The sequence below is a fragment of the Zalophus californianus genome, chromosome 2 (assembly GCF_009762305.2).
Source record: "Zalophus californianus isolate mZalCal1 chromosome 2, mZalCal1.pri.v2, whole genome shotgun sequence".
Lineage (NCBI taxonomy): Eukaryota > Metazoa > Chordata > Mammalia > Carnivora > Otariidae > Zalophus > Zalophus californianus.
In genome coordinates this window covers 90,261,159-90,284,381 of record NC_045596.1, presented here as the reverse complement: position 1 = coordinate 90,284,381, position 23,223 = coordinate 90,261,159, and the positions used below count along the sequence as shown (strand labels likewise).

At 39.3% G+C, this 23,223-nt stretch overlaps 1 protein-coding gene and 1 long non-coding RNA gene across 3 annotated transcripts in view; one reads left to right on the top strand and one right to left on the bottom strand.

Moving 5' to 3' along the window:
• Positions 1 to 8,714, bottom strand: part of EGF (epidermal growth factor) — a 95,351-nt gene extending 86,637 nt beyond the window's left edge. For both annotated transcript variants that reach the window (XM_027600458.2, XM_027600459.2), the window contains exon 1: positions 8,588 to 8,714. In XM_027600458.2, the coding sequence (XP_027456259.1) occupies positions 8,588 to 8,714 (127 nt within the window). The remainder of the gene's footprint in view (positions 1 to 8,587) is intronic.
• Positions 8,715 to 14,353: 5,639 nt separating this feature from the next.
• Positions 14,354 to 17,953, top strand: LOC113925835. Its single transcript, XR_003521069.2, has 3 exons — positions 14,354 to 14,430; positions 17,104 to 17,217; positions 17,575 to 17,953. It is a non-coding gene; the product is annotated as an uncharacterized LOC113925835 (long non-coding RNA).
• The last annotated feature ends 5,270 nt before the right edge of the window (positions 17,954 to 23,223 follow it).

Genomic DNA, 23,223 nt, shown 5'->3' with positions numbered 1-23,223 from the left:
GTGCTCGGGGGGAAGCCTGCTTCTCCCTCTCCCACTCCCCCTGCTTGTGTTCCTTCTCTTGCTGTCTCTCTCTCTGTCAAATAAATAAATAAAATCTTAAAAAAAAAAATCTTTGGAATGCAGCTAAAGCTGGTCCAAGAGGGAAGATTATAGCAATACAGGCCTACCTCAGGAAGCAAGAAAAATTTCAAACAAACAACCTAAACTTACACCTAAAGGAGCTAGAAAAAGAACAAAAACAAAACCCAAAACCAGGAAGAAGGAAATAATAAATATTAGAACAAAAATAAACAAAAAAGCCCTAAAAGAAAACAATAGAACTAATCAATGAAACCAGGAGATAGTTCTTTGAAAAGATCAACAAAATTGATAAGCCTCTAGCCAGACTCATTAAAAAAAAAGGAGAGAGAGAGAGGGAGACGATTCAAACAAAATCAGAAATGAAAGAGGAGAAATAACAACCAACACCACAGAAAGACAGAAGTTATAAGAGAATATTAAGAAAAATTATATGCCAAAATATTGGACAACCTAGAAGAAATCAATAAATTACTAGAAACATATAACCCCCAAAACCAAATCAGGAAGAAATGGAAAATATGAATGGACTGATTATCAGCAATGAAATTGAAGCAGTAATTAAAAAACTCCCAACAAACAAAATTCCAGAACCAGATGGCTTCTCAGGTGAATTTAACCAAACATTTAAAGAGTTATACCTATTCTTCTCGAAATATTCCAAAAAATAGAAAAGGAAGGAGAGCTTCCAAATTCAATCTATGAGGCCAGCATTACCTTAACCTATAACCAAAAACAGATAAAGACACCACCAAAAAAAAGAGAGAGAGAGAGAGAGAGAGAGAGAAAGAACTACAGGCCAATATCTCTGATGAACATAGATGAAAAAATACTCAACAAAATATTAACAAACTGAATCTAACAATACATTAAAAAAATCATTCACCATATTTAAGTAACATTTATTCCTGGGCTGCAAGGGTGGTTTGATATTTGCAAATCAGTCAATGTGATATATCATATCAACAAGAGAAAGGATAAAAACCGTATGATCATTTCAGTAGATGCAGGAAAAGCATTTGACAAAGTACAACATCCATTCATGATAAAAACCCTCAACAAAGTAGGTTTAAAGGAAATATAGCTCAACATAATAATGGCCATATATGAAAAACCCACAGCTAACATCATACTCAATGATGAAAAACTGAGGGCTTTTTCTCCTAAGATCAGGAACAAGACAAGGATGTCCACTCCTACCATTTTTATTCAACAGAGTACTGAAAATCACAGCAATCAGACAAAAAAATAAATAAAAGTCATCCAGATTGGTAAGGAAGAAGTAATACTTTCACTATTTGCTGATGACATGATACTCTATACAGAAAACCTTAAAGACTCCACCAAAAACGTCCTAGAACTGATAAGTGAATTCAATGGTCACAAGATATAAAATCAATATACAGAAATCCATTGCATTTCTATACACTAATAATGAAGCAGCAGAAAGGGAAATTAAGAAAACAATCATACCAGAAAGAATAAAATACCTAGGAATAAACTTAATGAAGGAGGTAACAGACATGTCCCGTGAAAACTATAGAACATTGATGAAAGAAATTAAAAATGACACAAATGGAAAGATGGCCATGCTCATGGATAGGAAGAACAAATATTGTTAAAACCCAAAGCAATCTACAGATTTAATGAAATCCCTATCAAAATACCAACAACATTTTTCACAGAACTAGAATAATCCTAACATTTGTATGGAACCACAGAAGACCCCAAATAGCCAAAGCAATCTTGAAAAAGAACAACAAAACTGGAGGTATCACAATCCCAGATATCACAATTCCCACACTACAAAACTCTAGTAATGAAAACAGTGTGGTACTGGCACGAAAGCAGACATATGGATCAACAGAACAGAATAGAGAGCCCAGAAATAAACCCATGATTATATGGTCAACAGTCTTCAACAAAAGAGACAAGAACATGCAATGGGGAAAAAAAAAACAGTCTCTTCAACAAATGGTGCTGGGGAAACTGGACAGCTACATACAAAATAATGAAATTGGGCCACTTTTTTACACCATCAACAAAAATAAACTCAAAATGGATCAACGACCTAAATGTGACACCTGAAACCATAAAAACCCTAGAAAAGAGCACAGGCAGTAATTTCTCTGACATCGGCCATAGAAACATTTTTTTTACATATGTCTCCTGGGGCAAGGGAAACAAAAGCAAAAATAAATCATTGGGACTACATCAAAAGAAAAAGCTTCTGCATGGCAAAGAAACAATCAACAAAACAAAATGACAGCCTACTGAATGGGTAAAGATATTTGCAAATGACATATCCAATAAGGGGTTAGTATCCAAAATATATAAAGAACTTACATAACTCAACACTAAAAAAACCCACAAATAATCCAAATAAAAATGGGCAGAAGACATGAACAGACATTTCTCCAAAGAAGACATCCAGATGGCCAACAGACACACGAAAAGATGTGCAACATCACTCATCATCAGGGAAATGCAAATCAAAACCACAAGGAAATATCACCTTACACCTATCCAAATGGCTAAAACTAGAAACACAAGAAACAACAAGTGTTGGCAAGGATGTGGAAAAAAAGGAACCCTCATGCATCGTTGGTGGGAATGCAAACTGGTGCAGCCACTGTGGAAAACAGTATGGAGGTTCCTCAAAGGGTTAAAAAGAGAACTACCCTATGATCCAGTAATTCCACTACTGGGTATTTACCCAAAGAATACGAAAACCCTAATTCAAAGGGATACATGAACCACTATGTTTACTGCAACATTATTTATAATAGCCAAATTAGGAAGCAACCCGTGTTCATGGACAGATGAATGGATAAAGAAGGGGTGTGTGTATGCACACACACACACAATATATATACATTCTATGGAATATTACTCAGCCACGTAAAAGAATGAAATCTTACCATTTGCAACAACAGGGATGGATCTAGACAGTATAGTCCTAAGTGAAATAAGTCAGTCAGAGAAAGACAAATATTATATGAATTCAAGACAAATAAACAAAGAAAAATAGAGATGAAAAAACAGACTCTTAACTACAGAGAACAAACCGATGGCTACCAGAGGGGAGGCAAGCGGGGGGATGGGTGAAGTAGGTGATGGGGATTAAGGAGTGTACTCATCATGATGAGCACTGGCTGATGTATGGAATTGTTGAATCACTATATTGTAGGCCTAAAACTGATATAACACTGTATGTTAACTATACTGGAAATATAAATAAAAATAAATAAATAAAATGTTCTGCATAGGTCATTTGAAATAGATTAAGAAGGCCTTAATAGATTTCCTTAATAGATTAAGGAAAGAGGGCTAGGTACAGATAACACAACCCAGGGAGAAAGGGGGGCCAGCTACCGCAGTGGAAGGCTAATGCCAAGAAAGAGAAATGGCTGGTAAGACTTTGCCAGAGAACAATCGCTTACTTTTTAAGAATAAGAGTGAAAAATATTTCAAGTGTCTGATGTGCTGGATCAGGATGTGGCTAGAAGTTTTTGCCCAAAGCCTTCAGTTAGAATCTGTACCCTCATGGTTCATATATGAGAAATATAACAGGGTGGTGTCCAGTGTGAGGTGATGAACTGTGGGAAAGGGACAGCACATGAGGGAAGGGAGGCACAGAGTAGATCAATAATTCAGTGCAAGGACTGGGGGGAAACAGAGCCTTCCATATCACATCACTGTCCCCATGCCCAGGAGCCCTCCAAGATAAAGGAGGGAGACACTGGGTTCCCCCCTAACCCAGGATGGAAGCACAGGACATTTTTATTTCTTCTCTTATACACTCTGAGAACAGTCATTCACTATGAGTCAGTCCCCTTTACTTGAAAAAAAAAAATTACCAATCCTTTTGTTTATTTCTTCATACTCAGGTGAACAGAGAGAAGCTAAAGCATTTGTTCCATCATTTTATGACTTCTCTAGAACAGTCTCTCCCAAGTAGGATGTGTACTACTTAGAGTCTGTATAAAGATTCACTATTGTGTGGAAAGGAAATATGGGAAGTATTATGTTGGGTAATGTTCATCATTGTAGTATCGATAACATGTAAGGAACTGACAAAAAAACACATCCTGAGAGCATGTGCCCACATTTTGTTTGCTTGATGGGATGGAGTTTGGAGACTACTGATGTTAAAAAAAAAAAAAAAGAGGGGCGCCTGGGTGGCTCAGTTGTTAAGCGTCTGCCTTCCGCTCAGGTCATGATCCCAGGGTCCTGGGATGGAGCCCCGCATCGGGCTCCCTGCTCAGCGGGGAGTCTGCTTCTCCCTCTCCCTCTGCCTGCCGCTCCCCCTGCTTGTGCTCTCTCCCCTGCCCCCCCCCGTCAAATAAATAAATAAAATCTTTAAAAAAGAAAACAACCATTCATACTAAACAAGAAATTATCTCAAATGGATTTTCATGAAGGCAAATTTGTAGATGGTAAAGCAAGATTCTGAATTTATATGAGCCAAATTACTAGTCCATTTACTTTTAATGGGAAACAACTAGCTGTTCTCTTCTGAACAAAAGAAAAGAATTCCCACCTTCCACTTCTAAATTGAATGTCAAATATTTGGACAACCCCAACTTGTTCAAAAATGTAAATTCATTTAAAGAATTATTTTATTATTTTTATATGACCTCAACCGCTTTAAAAATCTTAGAGAAACTGGTTCCAAATATAAGGAAAAAATACGCAAGAAATTTAAATAATCATTTTCAAGTGGCTTGGTTTTGTTATCGTTATTAAAATAAAATTATTACTGGTAAGAAATCTAGCAAGCAGTTTTAATTTGTGCTTAGTGCAATTTTTTATCAGTTGATATCACAGAAAGGCAAACATTGGAATTGCAGGTCTGCATGAACACTGACTCAAGTCAGTTTAATATGTTTTTGTATTTTTAATAAACATTTCTTCTGATTACAAAAATACAAGTTATAGATGCTGAAATTATTTTGACTACATTTTTTAATGTGGTAAAAACTATCCTCAATTTTTTCAATGTGGCATTTTTCTGTGTGTAAAAAAAAAAATTAAATTATTGTAGAAGAAACCAAGCCACATTTAGAAAACACTACTACTATTACCATCAATAAAAATGTTAACAACAATAAAAATATTAATAGCAGTTAAGACTTACTGAGAGCTAATTATATGCCAGGCTTTGTTTTATGCACTTCTTATGTATTAATTTAGTGGTCTTGAACCGAGGCTGCCCATTATGCCTGTTAGAATTGCCAAAGGAGAATAACAAAGAAAATGATGCCTGGATCTCACCCCCAGAAGAGACTCTGACCCAGATGGACCAGGGTGGTAACCTAGACATTGGTGATTGTAATGTGTGGCCAGCACCGAAAACAAATACATTTACATAATCCTGACAACAACAATCCTGAGGGGGTAATTATCTCTGTTTTGCACTAAGGAAAATGAGACAGGATTCACAAGCAGCAGAACTAGCATTTGAACCCAGGTCTGTCTCCAAAACGTAAGCTTTTTACCACTAAGCTCGACAACCCCTCAAAGACCACAAACCACTGTGTACTTGAAGGGGTGGTTTCACTCCCATGGTATGCATAAAAGATCATTTCTATAATTTCTTTGCAGTTAGATTTAAAAAAAAAAAAAACTTTTGCATAACCTTGGCTGAAAAAACAAACAAGATTCTGATCCTGGAATTACTCTGCTTTGCACATGACTGGGAGGCTGACCAAGCCCCAGTCAGTGCTGAAATCAGGAATTTCACTGTACTAAGAGTGATCTCCCTGGTTGGCTAACTTAGTGCCCCAGGATCCCTCCTGCAGGCAGCTGTCTCAGGGTTGGCTTGTACTTCTTCCTCACCCTTTATTTACTAAGAAAGCTCAAATAAATAATTCAGGTACACATGGCAAACAGGAAAAGTTCCTTTTTTCAGCTGATTTTTCTCCTCCAGGGCAAATAGGCTTGAAAGTTCAGAAGCCCCTTGCCAAGCAGTTTTCCTTATTGCGCTCCCCTCACCTACTCTAGCTCAAATAGAGGCTAATAAAATACTCAGGAAATTAAAAAAAAAAAAGGGGGAATGGTGGTGGGGGTGGTGGGAAATGAGAAGAAAACCCAGTTCTGTGTTATCAAGTGGTTTATCTGGCTAGCAGTCACGTGAATGACAACCTTGCGTAAAGTAACCTGAATCTTGTCCAACCACGAAGCATTCTTCCTGCTGGCCAGAGATGGTCTGGTTCAATGCCAAGGGCAAGTAAAAAGGCGAGTAGAATTTAATTGGGAGAAAAATAGATGATAGCACTCTACCTATTTAGAGAGGAGAAATACTATCCTCTGAAACGCAGGGGGCCCAGGGTGTGACCCAGGCAGTTATCAGCTAACATGAGATGTGGAGTGTAAAGTAGGGGGTTTAAACCCGTGACTTGCAAGGAACGAGGGAGCAGGGGCAGAGTCACAAAGTGGCATCCAGACATTCTACACTCTGTGGGGTCTGTGCCATGTCACTGTTCAAATAAGGCATTGCCTAGTATGATCTGATCAAAGGGTTTTAGCCAAGACGTGGAGGAGCCAAGGGGATATTTATTGAGCACCATCTGCAAGCCTCTATGCTAGGTGCATTTTATGTGTTATTTCATGTGATCCCCACAACAATGCTGAAATGGGGGTCTTATTATTTTCCAGCAATGTTCCAGTATTATTCAAGTATTAAATAGGTAGAATGGATTTGAAAGGTGTGTTTGCTTCTAAAACCTTCCACTCCGTGACACAGTCCCGCTTCACTTACCGTCTCTAGCCTGGGCTTCAGGTTTATTTGGTGCAACCAGTCTTAGTGAAGGCACCTCTGAGCCACCAGCAGGGGCAGTGAGAAGCACAAGGTGGAGGCTCCTTTGCAAGCAGGAATCGGTTTGTTCCCTGAGACTCTAAAGCTATGTGTAGCAGTTCACTTCTGTAATTTTTTTTTTCTCTCTCAGGTTCTGCTTCTTGACTGGCTCCTACCATCTCCCCTCACATCCCATGCAGATGGCAGAGCCTGTCTCTGGCCATTTGCCAACTACTCTCAGAAAATTCTCCCACCCCAGAGAGCCTCCAGTCCATTTAACATAACTGTCCAAAAGCTTTTACTTCTGCTCCAACAGCTGAGTAACAGGTTCGTGGGGTCATTTTGTCTTTTGTCACCCCCTTTTCATAGTTATTCTCTAAGATGATGTGATTAGCAGGTCAGGGAGAGACTTATTCATTTAGGAAGAATTTATAGAGTACATATTATGAAAGCAGAAATGTTCTAGGTGCCAGAGACATAGAGGTCACTAGAATTCTGTCCTTCCTTCCAGTACCCTAGGGTTCTGCTCACTTGTTACAATGAGAACTGCCTGGAGACAGAGTCCTGAGATTCTGAGCAAGAGCACCTGATGTCCTCATTCGGGACTTCCTTCATGGAAGAGCCAGGGCAGGAGCCCAAAGTCAGCAGTTTGACTCAGAATTGTTCCCTCTATTCCCCTGATTTTGTGCTGTCTTCCAGAGGTTTCTCTTCTGGAAACTTTACTGTGTTTCCCTCCCTCTACCTCTTTTTGGGAGCCATACCCCTTTTCAGAAGGTCAGGATGACAGAAAAGGTATGTCAGGGGAGTTTATGCCCTCTAATGAGTGGAAATGGCTGTCTTGTTTGAGCAACAGGTTGGAGACCCACCCAAGGAGTAAACAAACCAAATCAACAGTAAGAGAGGGAGAGGGAGAGAAAAAGGAAGATGGAGAGAGGAGGAGAGGGGGAGGGTAGAGAAGGGAAGAAGTGAAGGGGGAAGAGGAGGCGGGAGGGGGGAGAGAGAGAGAGATGTTTTTCAGGTGAAGTCCTTAAGCAAGATGATTCTTTGCATGTGGTAAAAGTTCCATTTCTCCTTGATGAAAAATCCATTTAATATGGGAGGGGTGTGGCATACTGTCATTTCTTAGCAGTGCTCAAAGTTTCAATGCACCTGTTACTCAAAAACTGAAGTTGCCCTCAGAGCTCCAGAAACAGCAGGACAGGGGAGAACTTAGCTTTCAAAATGATAGGATCACATTTATTCCCTATTCCCTTCCCATTGTCCTCTAGTGTTTTAGCAACTTCTGAGTTCTTATACAAAGTTATCAGAAAGGATTTTTTTCTTTATGGCTTATATAGAAACAGTTTCCCAAAAAACTCCTGTTTCCCCAGCTTCCAACATAAAGCTGACCAGCTAAGTGAGTAGTTACTCCTGTCAGAGTAAAGACAGAAGTTTGCATGAAAAGAAATGTTCAGTTACTTATACGTGAGACATATTCACTCACACACGCAAGAACAGCTTGAGAGCTGTGAATTTTTATAGTCGGTAGCAAACTGCCTCTAACAGCCAGGAAGAAAATATACATTCATTAGAAAACAAAAATTACACAAATGTACCCACCCAAAGGCAAATCAGAAAAAAAGTGCCCAAGTATACAAAACGGAATGAACAGGTAGGTATATGAAGGCAGTTTCTGGGAGGATGTGAATTCCTTTTAATGAGATTACTTACCCACACAAGTAGAATTCCCCTTTCCTGGGGGAGAGCCTCCAGGACAGTTCCATCGTTCCAGGACTGAGAGACTAGCAAAACTACATTTAAAAACTACCGGCAACAGAATGATTAGGAAGAGCAGCATAATCTTGATGGGCTTGAGCTTTCAAAAGAAAATTACTTGACGTTGCTTGAGCATAGCCGGGGCAGAGTGGTTACGTCGGACGGACCCCAAGCGTGTCCCCCTGGGTTGGCCTGCAGCCCTGGGGCATCTTTCACTCTGCTCTTTTGCTGTAGTCCTCCAGCTTGTCCGTCGTCCTTCAACTCAAGACAGTGGCCTGCAGCCAGAAAGGGACCCTCGGGAAAGATTTCTTTATCGAAGTTCTTGGGAAGTCAGTAAGAAATACCTGACACCCATATGATAAATTTCGCAGTTTCACGGCCACTGACTTGTAGAGGTCTGCCGCTGACTTTTGCGGCGACAGGCAGAGACAGTGTAGGCCACTGTTAGAGGGGGGGAAAAGATGGATGGAAAGTTCCGACCGCGACCCTTGATGAGGCTGAAAGAAGAAATACAGAGATAGGATTCCTCCCCAGAGTTTCTCTTTTTGAAAAGTAGAATGACTCCCTTTCCTTTTCAAAGCCCTTTTGGCTCCACCTCCTCTCTCCTTTAGTGACACTTGAGAGAGCCTCTGTTTGCAAATGTGAGTGTGGTCAATTGCTCACTGCAGGAAAGCGGGGACGGCTGCCAGGGAGGAGATAAGTGGCGACTCACCATAAATATTCCAAGCAGAACCAGGGAGAGAGCAATTAGGGGGCTGTGGAGTTGCTCCTGGTGTCTAGGGGGTACCTGCTGAAGAGTGGCTATGTTTTAATACAGGGAAGGATGGAAACAAAGTTAAACTGTGCCGTACAAATCAATGGTGAAAAACAGTGCCTGATAATTCAGACTTGGAGTAATTGGTCATTCACGTGAGCAATATTAGAACAAAATGTCAACACCAGTGCACATTCCTGGAGCTTTATCTTTTTTATTTTCTCCTGTATATTTTATAGCGGAATTTGGAAGATTATTCTTTCCAAATCAAAGGGAAATCCCTGAAGCCAAATGAAGAGATACAGTATGCACAGATACCTTTTCTTTCAGCATGAGCATAATAAAACATCATGGGGGGCCAGGAGTGCAGGGAAAGGAGTGGGTTGTTATTACAGAGTCGCATTGGAAAAAATAAGCTAACAGTGCAAAATCTGGGAAGCACTGGAAATCTAGCAGAGCTGACTGCTGTTCCTTCCCAGACAACTTAGGCTCTCTTTTCACCTCTCAGGGATAGAACATAAAAGCTTGACATAACCATTAGTTGTCTCCTCAGTTATTTTGTCAGGAATGCACCCAGAAATATCCAGCTCAGGCAAACCATTTACACCAGATTTGATGACCAGTGGAAATTTCTGTCAGTTTACTTCATCCTGGAAAACAAGCTTTCGTTTAAGTTGCCCAGAGGTAGTGTTCCAAGTGCGAGTCAAAATGTAGATAAAGCGAGAGTCACAAAAACAACAGTCACACTAGTGACCACCCATTCTGGCAGAGAATGGGAAGAACTCCAAGCCTTTCACTCAAATTTAATTATGTCCTCATCATTCCTCAGATACTGGGTTGCTTTCTGAAACGGGTAAAGTCAGGATTTCTCTGATTTTAGCCGGCCTCTGCCAGACAGCTCTGATTTCTCACAAGAGAAGCAGACCCTGCCGGGAAGCAGAAGTCACACGGGGGGACATATGGAATATTCCATTGCTTTCTGGACTCACTTGGACTCAAGACTCGGAATGAGTGTCCTACCAGTAACCTGCACTAAGTTACTAACCTTGTTAAGCTTCCCCTTCAGCAAAATGCATAGTCAGTGTTAGGACAACAGTTAGAAGGACAGTCAAGCATCAGGCTGGATTAGTGGAGAGGAGAAGGAATGACATGAGCACAGATATGAAGTAATCCACAACTAGATTCTATTTGGATGTGGAATCTCTCGTACTATTTTTGGTCATAAAAAGGCTCACTTTCCTAATTACATGTCACGTGGGCTAATATGGTCATTAGTCTTGAGCATAAGCCCCTCAGGAGATGATGGAGCCAGCCATGGCTATGGTGGACATCAAGACTGGGGACTGATGGGAAAGATCAATCTCAGCTAATCCACAGAAAATCCAGGGTTGCCCAGATAGCAAAATCTTCAGCCAGAGCTACCCATGCAGGAAGGACTTGCGGTGATATTTTATTACTCCATAGTCTTAGTCCTAGATAAACCGGAACCTCTCCTGGGCAAATGAATATAGTCCGTATTTTAAAGTTGCCCAGAAATCAGTTTTATGGGCCAAATACCCATTTCAGTTTCTGGGACTGAGTCAAATTAACTGATTCATTGATTAAATATCTACATGTGATAGGATACTGTACACGAAATAGAAGTCATGGCCCCCTAAATTCAAGAGCTTGCTTAGGCGGATTAACAACAACAAAAAATAGTTTATGAGTATGAGCTAATGAATGGCCAGTCACCAATTATTCTGGGCAACTGCAGCAAACTGTGAACTGGAGCATGCAGTGAAGCTTCGTGTAATAAATAGGAAATCTCAGATCAGAATGGAGAGGAGGAAAGCCAGGCTGACCATAGGACGTGGAACAGGAAATGGACAAAGAAAATAAATGCTTATTTATTGGATCCTTAGATCCCGAGAGGACATGGATGGATGGGAGGAAACCCTACTGGTGGGTCAGTAAGAGAATTAGGCATTAATGGCAAGGAGACAGCTGTGAATGTTTTTAAGCATAAGTGGACATCAATAGGAGAAGGTAGGCTATTGGGAGACATGGTTATATGTGCTGGTCACCATTCGTACTCTGCAGATAAAATTTTCCTACTGAGGCACAAAGCACCCAATTCTCCTGGGTTACAGATTTGTTGTATGCCCAGCTGCTGTTCATCATCACCACTACCACACCATCAACAGATTGTTCCCAATGAGTCAGGCATAGAGGAAGGAGATGCTTTATTCACAGCACCTCCAATCTTCCCCACCACCTTGCAATTCACAAATGAGGTCCATTTCACAAATGAGGACACTGGAGATCAGAAAGACTGAGAAATTTCCCCAGTATCACATCCATTTATAGAGGGTATGAACTCTGAAGTCATTACTGTCTCCTTGTTAACAGTGGTTTTGATAGGAATAAATAGGCGGGGCCATCAGCAAAAGAAAGAGCAAAACTTATACCACACACGTGCTTATGACTGCAGGAACCCAAAAGGACTAGGCAGTGTATTTCCGTATGAATAACTATTAGCACTTAACATCCACCTACAGAAGGAATATACAAGCTATTTCATGGGCTGCTTCTGTGAATGACTATCGGGTGTATCAGGGTAGTTCCTACAAGTCTGAAAACATTTTTTTGCTTTTCAAAGAGAAAGTTGTTGACATGTGTCTGGCATTCTTGTGATTCATATGTGAGAGAAATTGAAATGGTCTTAAGGGAAAGAAATTGGGAGGGACACAGTCACAGGAGTTAGCTACACAAGGCAAATTATAATCTATCAAGATACAAATAACAGATGTAAAAGTTTTCTTGAAAAACAAGGGCAGTTGTGCTCCTTAGTATTTACTCAAATGAGCTGAAAACTTATGTCCACAAAGAAAACCTACACACAAATATTTATGGCAGCTTTATTCATAATTGCCTAAGGTTGGAAGCGACCAAGATGTCCTTCAAGAGAAGAATGGAAAAATAAACTGTGGTATATCCATACAGCAGAATATCACTCATGAATAAAAAGAACGATCAAGCCATCAAAGACTTGAAGGAATCATAAGTGCATATTGCTAAGCCAATTTGAAAAGCTACATACTACATGAATTCAACTTTATAACATCCTGGAAAAGGCAAAACTATGGAGACAGTAAAAAAGATCAGTGGTGGTCAGGGGTTGCGGTGGGGAGAGATCAATAGAAGGAGCACAAAAGATTTTTAGGGCACTAAATCTATTCTGTATGATACAATAATGGTGGATATATGCCATTATACATTTATATATTTATCAAAACCCATAAAATGTACAAGTGTGAACTCTAAACTATGGACTTTAGTTAATAACAATATGCATCAGTATTGGCTCATCGATTGTAACAAATGTAGAACACCAATGCAAGGTATTAATAACAGGGGAAAGGGAGGGAGGGAGGAATATGGGAATTCTCTGTACTTTCTGCATAGTTTTTCTGTAAGTCTAACCCTGCTTTTATAAAAACAGTCTATTTTTTAAGAAAAGGAGAGGAGTCACTATCCACTATCCAGTTAAGCAATGCTATGCTTAATGCACAGATTAAGTAATGCTATGCTTCTTCTACCAAATGAAAAAAGCACCTGATAAACAAGAGTAGAAGAAGAATCTTGCCCATGCTTCATTTTTCAGCTAAGTCCACCCCAGTCACCTAGAAACGTTCCTCTGACCAAGAGGAAGAAAGAAGACTCCAGAAACCGGACAAGTAAAAAAGAGCATAACAATCTGTAATACATAATTTATAATTCTATGAAGCAGCAGCAAAATTTAAAATTAAAAGAAAAGCTCATTTTATTTTATTTTTTTAAAGATTTTATTTATTTATTTGAGAGAGAGAACGAGATAGAGCATGAGAGAGGGGAGGGTCAGAGGGAGAAGCAGACTCACTGCTGAGCAGGGAGCCCGATGCGGGACTTGATCCCGGGACTCCAGGATCATGACCTGAGCCAAAGGCGGTCGCTTAACCAACTGAGCCACCCAGGCGCCCAAGAAAAACTCATTTTAGACTGCATTGCATTTATCTACATAATCTCAGCCTGCCTGTTTGTTTGCAACCTGAGGAGTTTCTTGGGTGAAATCTGAAACTGACCCTGTACTGAAAGGGCAGGGAGAGGCCAAGAAAGGGGCAGGCCACTCCAGATTGGTAAGTGGCAGCTTTTTGGTTTTTGTTTTACTCCTGAAATAGAGAATTTTATTTAGAAACTGTTTAAAATAGGAAAAAGAAAAAGAGAAAAACCTATCAAGAAAGACCAGGTGGATGGGTGCCTGGGTGGCTTATCAGTTAAGCATCAGACTCTTGATTTCCGCTCAGACCTTGATCTCAAGGTTGTGGGATCGAACCCTGGTGGGGGGGGGGGCGGTGCTCTGTGCTGGGTGTGGAGTCCGCTTAAAGGTTCTCTCTCCTGCTCCCTCTGCCCCTCCCACCACTCTCTCCAAGAAAGGAAAAAAAGAAAGACCAGGTAGAAAGTTGGTTTCCAATAAAATGGAATTTCAGGGCAACAAAAATCTAAAAAGCCACAAAAGAGAAATGGCACCACTGCTTTCTTTGAACAATGGCTAATTTACTTGCATTTTTTGTCATTGTTAATCACTGACTCTGGGTTTTCCTCTGAATTCCACACATTGCACGCACTACACAATTTTATCATAAAATACCTGCTTTTTACACACATTTTAGGATAAGCCAGGGAGGTGGCAGTTTTAATAAGCAAGGGAACTTACTTAGGAGGCTCGTCATAGGAGGTTGCAAGACAAGTGGATCTCTACACTCGCCAGAATCTTAAAAGTTTATACAGAAGCCATAACAGGGTTCAATCACATATATCCTACAGATAGTCTCAGCAACACATGGCTCTCTCAAGGTTGCATCCTTGAAATGGCTCCGGCTACAGGAACAATAAGCGGAACGGACCTTCCAAGCCCAGGAGAGGAGGTGGGAGCCTCCCACTGCTTGGTCCGTCTGGCGGGTCAACTGGCCTCACGTCCCCTTCATGATCTCCTCCTACTATGCTTCCTTCACCATGCTCTCAGGTATTTTTAACGTCTATTTTTTTTTTTTTTTAGATTTTATTTACTTATTTGAGAGTGAGAGAGAGGAAATAGCGCACGTGAGAGAGAGCACAAGCGGGGAGGAGAGGAAGAAGCAGACTCCCCGCTGAGCAGGGAGCCCAATGCGGGGCTCCATCCCAGGACCCTGAGATCATGACCTGAGCCGCAGGCAGACGCTTAACCGACTGAGCCACCCAGGCGCCCCTATTTTTAACCTCTAAAAATGTTAAGGTTTAGGGAAAGAACTCTGGCTTTTTTTTTTTTAATAATCCATAATACACTTTCCCCTGATTTTCTAATTTCACTGAATCTATAGGAAGCAAAGTTCCATTAAGTATAGACTGGGGGCACCTGGGTGGCTCAGTCGGTTAAGCATCTGCCTTCAGCTCAGGTCATGATCTCAGGTCCTGGGATGGAGCCCCAAGTCGGACTCCCTGCTCAGCAGGGAATCTGCTTCTCTCTCTCCCTCTGCCCCTCGCCACCTCCTCCCTGCTTGTGCTCTCTCTCTCCTCTCAAATCTTTTTACAAAAAAAAAAAAAATTTTTTTTTTTAAGTATACACTGTTAGAAGGCTTACTGGAGTACTAGAGATGCTATAAACTACTTGCTTGGGCCGCCTGGGTGTCTCAGTCAGTTAAACCTCTCGCTCTTGGTTTTGGCTCAGGGATCTCAGGGTTATGGGATTGAGCCCTGCATTGGGCTCCGAGTTTAGCAGAGTCTGCTTGAGGTTCTCTCTTTCTCCCTTTCCCTCCCCCCTTCCCCCCATGCTCTCTCTCTCCCTCTCTTTCTAAAATAAAAATTTAAAAAACTGCTTGCTGGAAACTAATGAAAATGTAAACCATAGTTTGCAGTTCTTTCTTTGTTCTTATAATATTTATAAAACTGTGAAATAGTTATTTCCTTTCTTCTACCTCCAAGGATAGAAATTATTTGGGGGGAAAATAATCATAGTTTACCACTTAAAATTAGAAGGATGTACAAAGTAGATAGTAGAAAATATTTGAGTAAATGGTATATTTTCAAAAATTTCAAATACCAGAGAAACAAAATAAAGTTGCTTTCATTTGGTTTTCCCAGCCTGACTTGAAATTGAGATGCATTCATTTTTTATTTTTATTAAAATAAAATTTAAAGAGAACAGATCTTATGTATAAAATCTGATGAGTTTTGGTGAATGTATATACACTTTAAACCAACACAATGACCAAGATGAAAAATGTCTCCAAAACCACCAAAATGTCCCCTGTGCTCCCTCCAGTCAATCCCACCCACATCCACAGGTGCATCCAGGGTTCTGATGTCTATCATAGGTTAGTTTTGTCTGTTCTTGAACTTGAGAAGAGTGCAGTCATACAGCGGGTTTGCTTTTGTATCTGACTTTTGTTCAATGTGTTTTTGACACTCCTCCATCTTGCATGTATTGGTACTTCTTTTTTATTGTAGGGCGTATTCTTTAGTATGAACGTATCACAATTTATCCGTTCTCCTGTCAGTGGACATTTGGATTGTTTTTAGGTTCGGCTCAATGAATGTTTTTATTTCTGTTCTGTTAATACCTAATTGCTGGTTCATAGGTTAAGTATATGTTTAACTTCATAAGAAGCTGCCAAACATTTTTCCGAAGGGGCTGCTCCATTTTATACTCTCACCAGTAATGCATGTCAGTTCTGGTTGTCTCACGTCCTCACCTATATCTGGTATTATCCATCTTTTAAATTTTAAATATTTTAATAAGCATGACTTAATATTACATTGCAATTTTAATATGCCTTTCCCTGATGAATAATCGTGTTAACCATTTTTTTCATATGTTAATTCATCATGCCTCTTTTGTGAGATGCGTATTCATGTCTTTTGCCCATTTCTTTATTGGGTTTTTTCATTTTTTTGTTTTATTGATTTATAGTTCTTTGTATATATTTTGGATATAAATTCATATCTGTGTGTATTACAAATATTTTCTCCCAGTCCGTGGCTTGTCCATTCATTTTCTTAATAGTTTTCGTTGATGAGCAAAAGATTTTAATTCTGATGAAGTCCAAGTTATTAATTTTTTCTTTATGCTTACATTTTTTTGTATGTGTTCTCTCTAATAAGTTGTCACCTATTCCAGGCTCAATATATTCTCCTGTTTTTTTTTTCCTAGGCACTTTTAGAGTTCTAGCATTTATGTTGGGGTTTGTGATTCATCTTTGTTAATTTTTGTATATTATGTGAGGTTGGAGTAGAAGTTTATTTTTCTCCACACATATATTCACTGAATATATAGTTCAAGTTGGGAAGAACTGACATCTTAATAATACTAAGTCTTCCAATCTATGAACATTATATATTTCTCCATTTATTTTAAGTTTTCTTTAGTTTCATCAGTGTTTTTCACTTTTCAGTGTAGAACTTTACATATCTTTTGTTAAATTTATTTGTATTTTATGTTTTTGAATGTTTCTGTAAATGAATAGTTTTTCATTTTTTTACTTATTTGTGGCTCTTTTATAGAAATAAAATTGAGTTTTATACAGGGACTTTGTATCCCACAACCTCGCTAAATAATTCATTATATAAGGAGTTTTCTCAGTGAGTCCAAAGCCTAATGTTTTACCCACAATACCAGAAGTAAAATTAAAAATAAGACACAAAGTCATGTTTTTTTTCTCAGATATCAGCTACCTTTGCTTGCCATCAGTCAGGAGCCACCATCAGGAAAAAGACTGGAAAAGAAAACCTCTACCTGGCCCTATGAAAAGTAGACATTAACTCCATTTTATGGAAGGTAAATCTGAGGTTGGAGAAGTTCAGGATCTTGCCCAAAGTCTCAGAGCTATTGAGTAATGGAGATGCTATGAAGTGATTGAGAGACATACACCCCAAGTCTGTCTGACTCTAGAACTTTTGCCTAAACCTCTAGTCTCTAGAGCTTCTTTTTTATTTTGCTAAAAATGTTAAGGTGGGCGCTCATTTCCCCCATCCCCTGTGCCAGGGCACCAACAGGAAAATATGGGTTACCATATCCATCCTTCTGTTCCCTTTTGCCAACTTCTTGATGTCTCCCCTGCATAGAAAATTCCACCTGATAAGGTCCCTCTGGCTGCTGGTTGTGTTGTTTGAGAAACGAAGTTGTCTTTTTCAGTGATCCATAAAGATGTGCCTGGAGACAGTAAGAAAAAAGAGGCAGCCATTACATTAAATAAACAGATATCCTGATTATCAAGGAAGTTTAATTCAGTACGCAAGACAGGGAAGTCAAATGAGAATGTAAGAAAACAACCCGAAGAATGAATGCGAGTGTTTGTGGAATAACAGATAAATGGTGCTATTCCAAACTCTACACAAAGACTTTATGTATATTAGAGAAAGAAGAGAGGAAGGGATTGAGCCACTTTTGCTGTGAGACCAAGACATCCTGGGGCAGTTGTTAAAACACCGAATCTCGGATCCTGTGATCATTCACCTGAGTTAAATCTATGCCTTGGAAAGGATTCGTTCTCTCATAGGTCACTTGTGGCTCCAGTTTCCCTGGATGCATTCATGTATTCATTTCAGCCCTTTCATTAAATGCATCAGCTAAACCAAGAATAACAAAATTATACAACTATGACATTGTACAGATAGAACTGCTTGTGCCTGTGTATTTTTAAACTATGCATCAGAATCTGACTGCCTGATTTCTTAAAAGGAAAAGTACCTTGTTTCCAGGGAGTTTGGGAATTAGCTGTAATCTTCATTCTTAATCCTCTCAAATGAAGGAGATTACAAAATAAAATTGAGCTCACTATGCATATATACAAGTAAAACTACGACCTCGGTCCTCCTGCTGTGTGCTGAGGCAAAAAGAAGCATTGAGATTATCTTCTCTGGGCATCAGGCCACAGCTTGTCCAAAATGTAACTTCCAGAAGGGATCCACTTTAGAATTGTGACCAAAATGAACAGAACTCAGGTTTGTGATTGCCTGGCCCCTTCACAATATGGTAGACTTTGGCATGATTCCTGGATTGTATTCTTATTCTACATATTAGGAAATGATATGTTTTGTTTCTCACCAGTTGATAAATGGTTAGTTTAATATAGCACATATGTTGATCTTGTATCAAAATAAGTCTGACCTTTAAAAGTCAACTTGCATTTGGTACAACCCTTTTAGCAAGCAATTTGGCAACACATTTCAGAGCCATAAAAATATTCATAGGCGTTGACCATGTAATCTCACTCTTGGCAATTTCTCACTAAAGGAATATTCTCTCTACTAAAAAAAGAAGTTATAATCATACAGAAAGGTATTGTAATGTTATTCATGGTAGCAAAAGTTAGAGTTTTCATTTACAATAACAAATAGTTAAGAAATTATTATGAGAATATGACATACTCATTAAAACGGACATGTTTACCACAATATTCATAGAAAAATATACAAACTCTTATCTGGCCTACAATTTTAGTATTTATTATTTTTGTAGAACAGATAAGAGACACAGAGAAACTGATAATAATTTATTTGACTAGGCAGTAAGATTATGGGTTTTCCCTCATTTTTAAGTTAAGATTTGGTTTTTAAAGTTGTAATTTTATTATATTTATTTATTGCCCATAACCAAAACTTTATTGAAAACCTGACACCAAAATAGGAGATCACTGTTGTATACCTTACAAAATTAAATTACATTATCTTGGTAGAGTAACTGAATTACTGAACTGATAAGGCTTTCTGCGATAGAACACAAATTCAAGAAGTAGTGTGGATCATTAGTGCCGCCTTCTTCTAAATGAATACCCTCCTGTGAGTCTGGCCTTTCCTCCTATTGGCTGGACAACGCTGTTGAACAGGCTACACAAAGAACCACCGTCTCAGCATGGCTGAAAACGGTGGTAATCTTGTAGCAACCTGAACAGCTTATATCCATAAAATAGGAGTTTGGGCTTTGAACTAGCCATTTCTTTTTGTTTTTTCTTTTCCTCTTCCAAGGTTGATGTACTAAATCGGTAGCCAAAGGGATGTCGATCCTTCTGCAATCCCAGCCGGTCCCAGTCTATAAGGCCTGAAGTTGTTTCAAAGGAGATTTAGTAGGATACCCGCTGGCCTTCAGATGAAGAGCATTACGTTCAGTTCTCTTATAACCTAAAACCCTGCCCTCAGGTGTGCTGCCTCTAATAGTGCTGTCCTTCGGACTGCCTTGTTTATTAAAAGGAAAATTACATTTAGAATGTAATTCCCTTAGAAAGCTTCCTTGCCTCCGACAGAGCCATACTTTACTCAAAATTCCATGTGGAATTCAAGACCTCACAGGTAAGGATTCTGCATCAGCCTCAGTAGTTCATGTCAAGAACATTCAGGAGTCCAAAACAATATATCCTATTTAGAAAATGGGACATAAGATAAAATCATTCTCCAAAGGATGCTTGGTTTAACATTTCAAATCTCTATCTTGCCCATTGATAGCAAATTAATTTTTATCCAACATATTACATGTTTCCAGCATAGGAGGAGAAACATAATAAGCCTCGACAGGACAGTTTTTCCCTGACAATTACTAAGTAGGTTTTTTACTTGACATAATTCTTGAAATTAGGCATGTGTGGGTAGAAACATGCACTTAGTACTGTCTTATATGATAATTTCATAGCTCTACCTTCTTAACTAGTTTCTTTTCAGTCCATTTTTTATGTATACATACAGATTTACTAAGGGATTTCCTTTTAAAATTCCTTTCGAGAATATTTGGAGTTGGCCCACCACTGTGTCTCTTCAAGATGAGACTTTTCCATCACTTCCTATCAAGCTTGTCTTCTTAATAGTGTTAAACATTTCTCTCTCTATTCAAATAAGTGTTAAACTAGTAATGTAATACAGTTATGGAGCTTTAAGACAAATTTCCATGTGGAATGTTTCATGTGTAGCAAATAGTAGATACATAATAATCTTTATCCTCATCTGAGTCTTCAACAAGAACAATTGATTTCATGATTCACCATTCTTTGAGAAAAAATCAGTGCCTAGAGTAGAAAATATAGCCCCTAAAAGGTAGTCAAATCTGGATTATATTGGCCCAGGGGTTAAAAGACAAAGGCAGAAATTGTGGCTGTAAATTGAAGACTTTTACATTTATGGGGAAAACCATAATTTTTTTAATCTCCCACATGTACAGAGAGGTATACTAAAAGCATAGAATCAAATTAAAAGTTAGAAATCATTTTTAATGTATCAATGATAATTTATATATGAAATTACAAGGTCTTCTGGATTTGAAAAATATAATAGGCTTGGCATTTATCTGAAAGGATTGGTGTAGTTTGAATCAGTCTTGCAGCCCCACAGGAATCATGTTCTACTTCTGAAACCAAAACACTCCTTCACTCTGAGGAAAAGATCAACTATATTAATTAACTCATCACATAACTAAGAAAGCTGATGCTGGGACTAGTACCTGGATATTATAAATTTCCCATTTCCTTTATGACTCTAAAATTATTATTCCTTGGTGCCTGGCTTATGCTTTTTTTTTTTAAGATTTTATTTATTCATTTGAGAGAGAGAGAGAGAGACGGAACACAAGCAGGGGGAGCTGCAGGCAGAGGGAGGGGGAAAAGCAGGGAGCCCGATGTGGGGCTCGATCCCAGGACCTGGAGATCATGACCTGAGCTGAAGGCAGATGCCCAACCATCTGAGCAACCCAGGCGCCCCCTTGGCCTTTTTTTTTTTTAAGTTTTTATTTAAATTCCACTTAGTCAACATACAGTGTAATATTAGTTTCAGATGTACAATTTAGTGATTCAACACTTACAACACCCAGTGCTCGTCATAAATGCCCTCCTTAATCCCCATCACCTGTTCAACCCATCCCGCACCCACCTCCCCACTGGTAACCATCAGTTTGTTCTCTGTAGTTAAGAGTCTGTTTCTTGATTTGCCTTTCTCTCTTTTCCCTATGCTCATTTGTTTTGTTTCTTAAATTCCACATAAGTGAGGGGTGCCTTGGTGGCTCATTTAGTTAAGCGTCCGACTCTTGGTTTCGACTAAGTTCATGATCTCAGAGTCCTGAGATTGAGCCCCACTTTGGGCTCTGTGACCAGTGTGGAATCTGCTACACATTCTCTTCCTCTCCCTTTGCTCTTCCCCCCGCTCCCCGCGCTCCCTCTTGCTTTCTCTCACTCTTGCTCTCTCAAAATAAATACAATCTAAAAAAAAATTCCACATGAGTGAAATCATATGGTACTTGTCTTCCTCTGACTTATTTGACTTAGCATTATACGCTCTAGCTCTATCCACATAATTGCAAATGGCAAGATTTCATTCTTTTTTATGGCTGAGTAATATTTTGTTGTATATATAATATATCTACACACATATACATATATACACATATCTACCACATATGGTATTTTATGGCTGAGTAATATATATGTTATATATATACATACATATATACCACATCTTTATTCATCAGTTGATGGACAATTTGGCTGCAGTAGATAATGCTGCTGTATACACTGGGGTGCATGTATCCCTTTGAATTAGTTTTTTTTTAATTTTTTTACTGTTATGTTAATCACTATACATTACGTCATTAGTTTTTTTAATTTTTATTGTTATGTTAATCACCATACATTACATCATTAGTTCTTGATGTAGTGTTCCATGATTCATTGTTTGTGCATAACACCCAGTGCTCCACACAGAACGTGCCCTCTTTAATACCCATCACCAGGCTAACCCATCCCCCCACCCCCTCCCCTCTAGAACCCTCAGTTTGTTTTTCAGAGTCCATCGTCTCTCATGGTTTGTCTCCCCCTCCGATTCCCCCCCCCTTCATTCTTCCCCTCCTGCTATCTTCTTTTTTTTTTTTTCTTAACATATATTGCATTATCTGTTTCAGAGGGTATGTGCTATGGTGAGTGCTGTGAATTGTGCAAGATTGTTGAATCACAGATCTGTACCTCTGAATTAGTATTTTTATATTCTTTGGGTAAATACCTAGTAGTGCAATTGCTGGATCATAGGGTAGTTCTAGTTTTAACTTTTTAAGGAAACTCCATACTATTTTCCATAGTGACTGCACCAGTCTGCATTCCCACCAGCAGTGCAAGAAGGTTCCCCTTTCTCCACATCCTCACCAACACCTGTTGTTTCTTGTGTTGTTGATTTTAGCCATCCTGACAGGTTTGAGATGGTCTCTCATTGTAGTTTTGATGTGTATTTTTCTTTTTTTTAAAGATTTTATCTTATCCATTTGACAGAGAGATAGAGAGAGAGCACAAGTAGGCAGAGAGGCAGGCAGAGGGGGAGGGAGAAGCAGGCTCTCCGCCGAGCAGGGAGCCTGACGTGGGGCTCGATCCAGGACCCCAGGATCACGACCCGAGCTGAAGGCAGCCGCCCAACCAACTGAGCCACCCAGGCGCCCCTTGATGTGTATTTTTCTGATGGTGAATGAAGTTGAGCATCTTTTCATATGGATGACTGGCTTATTTTTATTTAAAGTTAATTATCTCAGATGGAACTACCCCAAAGTACTCCTACCAGATTGCTAAGTCACATGACCAAACACACATCTTGTCAATAGAGACAGTGCCTGGCATAGAGCAGACACTCCGTGTCTCTTTGTCGAGTGAAGAAATGAATGACTAGCAGGTGAAAAGTAAAAAAGCAGAGGAAAACATCTTGCAGCATGCATGCGTGCATTTGTGTGTGTATGAATACACACACACATGCAAATATGGAGACTCAAAAATCTACCCACAGACAAATAGTTTCCCAAAACCCAATAACAGAAAAATCCTCTGTGAAA